General features: G+C 42.7%; 1 protein-coding gene across 3 annotated transcripts in view; it reads right to left on the bottom strand.

The window, feature by feature from the left end:
- Positions 1-528: 528 nt before the first annotated feature.
- MATCAP2 (microtubule associated tyrosine carboxypeptidase 2) overlaps positions 529-7,882 on the bottom strand; it is an 88,028-nt gene continuing 80,674 nt past the window's right edge. For 2 of the 3 annotated variants that reach the window (XM_077491664.1, XM_077491663.1), the window contains exons 6-7: positions 5,942-6,039; positions 529-955 (exon numbers count right to left, since the gene is read on the bottom strand). In XM_077491664.1, the coding sequence (XP_077347790.1) occupies positions 794-955; positions 5,942-6,039 (260 nt within the window). In that variant the 3' untranslated portion in view covers positions 529-793. The remainder of the gene's footprint in view (positions 956-5,941; positions 6,040-7,882) is intronic. The other variant, XM_077491665.1, reaches the window with a different exon arrangement.

Here is a 7,882-nt window from a genome sequence, read left to right as displayed (position 1 = left end):
AGAAGTCAGCGGGCTGAGGCTGCACCCCCTAGGCAGCAGTGCGCCCTGGGTGGCTGCCTAGTTCGCCTAGTGGGAGTGCCGGTGTTCTGCCGTATAGTGTCCGGCCATCATATAGCGTCCGCCCCGTACTGCGCATGCGCAGTACGGAGCAGACGAAGCTTCGGAAAATTTCCGAAGCTGAACGGCGCCTGCGCTCGGCTCTTTTTTATTCCTACTCTATGTCCACTTGGATAGTGGGGATAGAACGTGGACTCACGGCGCAGGCGCCGTTCATCTTCGACAATTTTCGGAATCTGTGTTGCTGTGTACTGCTCATGCGCAGTACACAGCGGACACTATCCGATGGAGGACGTTATTAGACAAGACACCGGCCCTGTCTGTGCTCTTTAATATTACCTACACTGCTGTAAATGTTTGCTTTTGGAGAGTGAGCAGCCGGGTAATTTTAAACTTTTGTCCAGTGCATTAAAATGATAATTTTTTCTATATTGTAAAATACGTGATATAAATTATTACAGACTAGAAATGTCCAATCTCTAAAGTGCATATTTATTTATTTTTAATAACACTGGGGAGTGTAATATTAACATTTTTAAAAGTGATAAATCTTATTTTAATAAACAATAGTGACATCTATATAAAGAATAGAAAAAAAAGGAAAGTAAAACATGACAAGCTCAGAACTTCTTGTGTGCGTTTGAACAATAGTCTATAAAAGTATTGCACGGTGTAGTTTTCAGCTGTCCAGATCTACAGCAGAGTCTAGCTGTAAGAGTAATGAACATGGAGTTTTTCAAGCAATAAACATTTTCAGCTCTTCATCTGTCAATTCATTCACCTCCATAATCTTCTCCAAATACTCCATATAACGACTTCTGTCCTGGAGGAACTGAGGAATCCTGGCGCTGTGCAGAACAGCAAGGTCTTTTAAGCGGTCTATATCTTCATATGAAACCTTTGGTAGGAATCAGTCAGACTTAGGAATCGTAAACAATGAACACCATATTTTTCAACCAAATTAAAGTCAAATACTAGGCATCCGCAATGATCCCTATCCCTATAAAATGTGCCTTACCTTTTACTTTGTTGTTATGCCAAGCATTCTGAATACTGTATATTAGGCACTAATTCTTGGTCCTGATCTGTGTAAAATGCAGAAACTAAAACTGGAGTGAAGGAATGCGGCTAAGTAAATTCAGAAAAATTCATAGCGTGTCATAGAGACTTTTGAGAATTTCCTCACTCCTCTGTGCGACATGTTGGTGTGGGCGACACATTCATGTAACTTTCCTGGGCTGGAATCTGTTACATGGAGGGTCGACACTGAAGCTAAAATGTCTATACCATGGACACTCCATCTACAACACTCTTTCCAAATTTCCCAGAATTTGTTTAGTCGTATTCCTTTTCACTGGCATGATATACAATGGCACATTCATTTTATTTGTGTTGTGCATTATTGTATATTAGTCAGTTCTGCGCTTGAACCTACTTATTCATATATTATAGTAAGGCCCCATTCACACCTGAGCATAGCGCTTTCAGGCAGAAAATTGTGCGATTTTACTGCGATTTTTACCACTATTTTACTGCGTTTTTACCGCAATTTTGTGCAGGGCAAAAGGTCACCAATGTAAAAAGAAGAAAAACGCCCAAATATGCCCAATTTGAGCGACAAAAATGGGTCCAGAACTTGTTTGAGCTTCAGCTGTTCGGCTTCAGGCAACTTGGAGTGGAGATGTGAACCATCTCCATTGAGAATAATAGATTTTTTCCCCTCCAGCTTTTGTAGCTTCAGGCTTCAAGCTACAAAACGCTCAGGTGTGAATGGGGCCTAACAGTGATTGCACTTACAGGAAACTCCATGGCCTAATTATATGTCACTTTGGTATAGGACAGTGGTCTCCAAACTGTGGCTTGGGGCCAGATACGGACTTTTGCTTGCCTTTATCTGATCCTGGAGGCACTCTTCCTTCCACCAATGATGGAGCACTATACCTCCCACTAATACCATTGATAGGCACTGTTCCTCCCACTAATACCATTGATGGGTGACTATTCCTCCCACTGATACCATCGATGGGGAACTATTCCTCTTACTGATACCAGTGACAGGGCACTATTCCTTCCACTGAACCAATGATAGAGCACTATTCCTTCCACTGAACCAATGATAGAGCACTATTCCTTCCACTGAACCAATGATAGAGCACTATTCCTTCCACTGAACCAATGATAGGGCAAAATTCTTCCCACTGACACCGATGATGGGGCACTATTCCTTCCACTGACACCGATGATGGGGCACTATTCCTTCCACTGACACCGATGATGGGGCACTATTCCTTCCACTGACACCAATAATGGGGCACTATTCCTTCCACTGACACCAATAATGGGACACTATTCTTCCCACTTACACAGATGATGGGGCACTATTTTTTCCACTGATACCATCAACGGGGACCTATTCATCCCACAGACACCAACAATGAGGGACTATTCCTGCCACTGATACCAGCAATGGGGCACTGTTCCTCCCACTGACACCAACAATGGGGCACTATTCCTCCCACTGACACCAATGATGGAGCACTATTCCTCCCACTGACACCAGTGATGGGGCATTATTCTTCCCACTGATACCAGTGACAGGGCATTTTCTACTCCTACTAGCAACAGTCTGGCCCACCCAAAACCTGAAGGACAGTAAACTGGGCCATTGCTTTGGCAGTTTGGAGACCCTTGGATTAGGAGCACAGTTTCCTAAATATTGACACTACAATCATAATGGCAGCATACCTAAGTGAACAAAGATTTCTGAATGTAATACAATATTTATAGTGTGTGATTTATAAACAGTAAAGGCTGGCTAAACTAGTAAGTAAGGGTATCACCTGGAAATGTCAGCTCGTTGATTTATATAATCAAATGATGGCCTTTTCACCCAAGTGTAAAATACATTAATATTAAAACCGGTGACATGTCATGGGAACCAATGGCAAGTTCGCATTGGCATCATCCCATAAATATATTGGAAAATGGTACAATATAAGATGATGGGACTTTAAATATGGCAAATGAGAACAAAGTAAAAGTATATATAAATGTTTTTATAATATAATAATAATATAATATATAAATGTATATATATTGTTGTACAAGTATAGAAAAAGGAAAAAGTTACAGAAAAAATAATGATTAAAAACATTTTTATATAGAAGAACTTTCTGGTTATATTTAGAACCATATCAATGTACTGTATACATGTACTTGTAAACGGTCTACGCGTTTCACGGGATTCCACGCTTCTTCAGGACCGTACATGTATCATAGGTAACTTATATATAAGGTTCTTACTAAAGTCCCAAAGGATTGGTTGATCGTCAACTACTACAGAGGGAAGAACTTCTCATTTGGCATATTTAAAGTCCCATCATCGCTTATGGTACCATTTTCCTGTAACATAAATAAATGTAACCAAAGCATTTTTCAGATTTTTTTTTGCACCTATTTCATGAAAAGTCACTGATATTCAATATTGTTTTTATGTATTTTTAGCTATCCGTTGTTATTATTCTCTCCAAAAAGGATGTGGGTATCAATCAGCCTCCCCTATAAAAAGGAAAGGGTTTAAAGCATATCTAACCCCCCACACAGCAGGCTTTTCATTTTCAACAGAGGATCTGTAGTGGCTACATTAATTTCTCCATTGTAAATATAAACATCATAAATAAAATAGACAAAAAGAGGAAGATTTACTAAAACTGGTGCATTCAGAAGCTGGTGCAGCTGTGCATAGTAACCAGCTTCTAGGTTGAGGCGAGGTACACACTGGTACGACATACGTTCAATCTTTGGGAACATATGTCGCATGGCGTGTATAAATCAATGGTTCCCTATGAGGGCCGTCTTAACTGGTCCGACACAAGTCTGACTTTGAAAAAGGTTCCTGCACTACTTTGGTTCCGACTTTGGTCCTACTTCAGCAAAAATAATATAATTTAAGTCGGATCAAAGGGGACCCCCAGATCCCTGCCCCACACCCTATATGAATAAGTATGGGGTACATTGTACCCCTACACATTTACCCCCAAAAAATGTCAAAGAAATAAAACCAGCACTCAGGTTTTTGATAAAGTCCTTTATTAAAGCAGCTCCAACATCTCTTCTCCCTCCGATTTCCTCTCCCTTTGGTGATGTCTTCATTCTCCAGTTCTTCTTGCTGCACTGATGTCTTCTACCTCTACTGGTCCTACCTCTAGTTCTTCTCCCCACCTTGTGACATCACCTCCCGGGGGCATAATGGGGGCGGTGATGTCACAAGGGGGTGGGGTCTGCAGATGACATCACCATGTGACCACACCCCATGTGTTTAAAAGAACCAGCAGAGAGCGGAGCTCACACAAATAGCGTCAGGAGAAGATCGGGAGAAGAACCAGCAGAGGAAGAAGACTGTGAAGAGAAGAAGAACCAGAGAAATGGAGGAAGACCTGGCAGAGGAAGAAGACATACGCGCAGAGAGAATAACCAGAGGAAGAAGACACCAGCACAGTGAGAAGAACTGGAGGATGAAGACATCAATGGAGGGAGAGCAAATCGGAGGGAGAAGAGATGCTGGAGCTGCTTTAATAAAGGACTGCATCCTGTTCATTGAAGTCGGACAGAAGTTGGAAGTGAAGTAGCAGGGCAAAGTCGGATCTACAGTCGTACAACTGTCATGTCGTACCAGTGCGAGCCCAGCCTTATTGTAAAAGCTTAATTAAACAAGCTGAAGTTGGAAGCTGATTGGTTACTATGCACAGCTGCACCAGATTTAGTGTGCACCAGTTTTAGTAAATCCCCCCCATAGCATCAGTAAGGGCATGATTAAACACCCAAGAGGGAAATGAAAATCTTCCTCCTACTGTTGTGCTTATAAAGTAGAAACTGAAAACACAGAGTGACTAATCCCATAGGAGAGCTGCCCACCATCACAATTCAAACCCCAAGATTAATAATAGAAGGTTCAAAAGCCCTTTTGCATAATCCACTTAAGACAGTCGTCCTCATATATGTATTCGAATCACAGATGGATACATCAAGATGAAAATCGCATATTCATAGAAAAAGAGGCTGTACCTGCTTTGTGTTGGCCGGTCAGCTCTGTTGGTTAGAATGTGGTTTTAATAACACCAAGGTTGCAGGTTTGATCCCTGTAGGAGCCATTTGCTTGAGCCCCTGGGGAAGTCATTGAGCCTACTTTCACAATGAGGTGCTTTACAGGCGCTTCAGCATTAAAAATAGTGCCTGCATAGCACCTGTAAAGAGCCTCTCCTGTGTCTCCAGTGTGAAAGCACAAGTGCTTTCACACTGGAGCGGTGTGCTTGCAGGATGGTAAAAAAAGTCCTGCAAGCCGCATCTTTGCAGCGCTGTAGGAGCGGTATACACACAAAACTGTGTTGGAACAGAAAGCTGCACTTTCAATTCTATTTTTTAATTCTAAATAAATGTTTAAAGCAAACATTAGGGTTCTTTCACACGGGGCGGATCAGTGGTGATCCGCCCTGTGGATATCCGCTTGCTCAGCGGGGATCGCCGGAGCGATCTCCACTGAGCAGGAAAATGACAGGTCTGTCTCTGCACACTGCGCAGGGACGGGCCTGTCACAGCGCCGCTCTCCCCTATGGGAGATCGGGTGACGACAGACCGCAGTGTCCGTCGTCACCCGATCCGATGAAGGAAGGAAAAATAGCTTTTTCCTCCGTCACACTTTTTCGGATCGGAGCGGGTCGGCATCCGACGCTCCATAGAGCTCTATGGAGCATCCGTTCAGGTCCGCCTGAAAAACTGACAGGCGGATCTGAACGGATCGTCAGTGTGAAAGGGGCCTAAACCGTAATGGATGAATTAAAATTTTTATTATTGTAAGATCTGATAATACATGAAGCATGAAGTATACCTTTCCCATGGCTGTCAACAGGTGGAAATCTATGGTTTCCCTGTGCCTTAGTATTCGAAGAATCCCATCAAGATAAACTTGATCTTTACTAAAACAGCCTAGAAATATGAAAAAAAAAAAATGTTTAGATCTAAAACCTATTAAGTGAAAAGATAGTGCCATAGCTACATTAAATATAGAAAAATGAAGGATTCGTCCCAGGAGTTTAAATGAAGTGGGTACCGTTTCCGCCAGAAAACATAAAAGTAGTAAATACAGTATATGGTTTATTCAAGTAAAATTGTTTACAAGCTTATCATCAACAGTTGCCAATTTAAAAAGATTTTAAAGATTTTAAATCAAGAATATTGGTACATAAATATAACAGTAGTCATAGTACAAGGGCATCATACTACCCAACTAGTTTCGCTCTTCAGGGGTGGATGTGTGTAACAATGTACCTAGGATGAAAAAGTATATATTTTTGGCAATATGGCACAGTATTGATTATAAAGACACAAGATAGGAGGGGTTAGGGGTTCCCATACTCACCACTGAGCTTGACCATGACTGCAAGTGTGCGGCTCCAAGATGGCGGCAGCAGGTGCCTCACCAGGGAGTTGAGGGGACGGAGTCAGATGGGACCCTACCAAGGGCCAAACGGAGAGCAGGCATGGCATGGGTATAGTGATGTATCCCTAGAGACCTTGTTAGTCCATAAAGAGTATAGGCTGTTAACATAGGTATGTTTGTCAGGTATGTTTGACAGCAGCAGTTCTAACAGCTAATATCTCATAGGGATTTAGCACCAGTGAAGTAAATAAGGAGCTCCAGAAGTAACCTTTCCAGAGCTTCTTGGGTCCTTAAAACTATTCTCAGGACAGGATTCCTGTCACTTCCCAAGCCTTAGTAGTGTGGACGGGAGTATACGTGTTCTCCAGTTCAGAATCCTGGTCAGAGAAAATGAAGAGGAGACTCAGTATGGGACCCAAAGAACATGGATGTTGTTGGATAATTTATTGAAATAAATTTAAATTAAGGTAGGACTACCTCTGCATGAGCCACTTGGTGATTTGGGTTCTCTGTTCTGCGCCCTGACTCCAAGAACAACCTCAGCCCCTCAAACACACACGGTTGAAATAAAAGTTATACAAACACAAATGTAGATACCTTTAACTCGGCAGTGAATTTCAACCAGGAAATAGACACAAGACCATTTACTGGTAAATTAACTCAATGTATTGGTACTGGTTAGAATAAATGGTGGTTTGACCATAAATGAACACACGGCAGGTAGGTTCAGACACAGTCCGCTAGACAATATAATCACTATGCCAAAGTAATTTAGAATAGAGTTCAGTATCACTAGATTGAAATCGGCAAAGTCGGCAATAAACAGTGCATATAAGCATTAACTGCAATGTGAATAATAATACTATAACTAGTCTAGAGTGCACCCTAGGAGAATAGCTAGGATATGGTGCAATGTCCCCTGTGTGGTACCCAGTGGCAGATGGTGTTCAATATTTTGGGGGGCAGCAAACAAACCTGCCCCTTTCACTCGCACATAACGCCACCCCGCCCACAGGCCGGCCTCGGTAGGAACTCCCACTGCTCCCTCCTCTCCGCACTGGCTCCCTGCTCTCCACACCAACTCCTGCTTGTCGGCTACATCTCTTCCCTCTCAGGCAGCCCCTCCCATTACAGGCGTTGCTTCTCCTACCGGCCGAACAGGAAGTGGGTCCTGATTGGCTGGATGTCCTAAGACCCGCTTCCTGATTGGCCGGGAGGTGAACGAGGAAGACAATAGCGAATATTAATTCGCTTTTGTTACAAAACTGGGTGGGCTCAGGGCGCAATGCTCTGTGCCCCAAGCCCATCCTTATTTTAAGCCAATTAGAGCCACAGGTTCTAATCATGTGCTTAAAAAAAAATTGAAATCCATGCATCTGGTGCACTGCA

The sequence above is a fragment of the Lithobates pipiens genome, unplaced genomic scaffold (assembly GCF_037356315.1).
Source record: "Lithobates pipiens isolate NorthernLeopardFrog02 unplaced genomic scaffold, aLitPip1_a1.2 Scaffold_19, whole genome shotgun sequence".
NCBI classification, from domain to species: Eukaryota; Metazoa; Chordata; class Amphibia; order Anura; family Ranidae; genus Lithobates; species Lithobates pipiens.
This window is presented reverse-complemented; position numbering and strand designations above follow the sequence as displayed.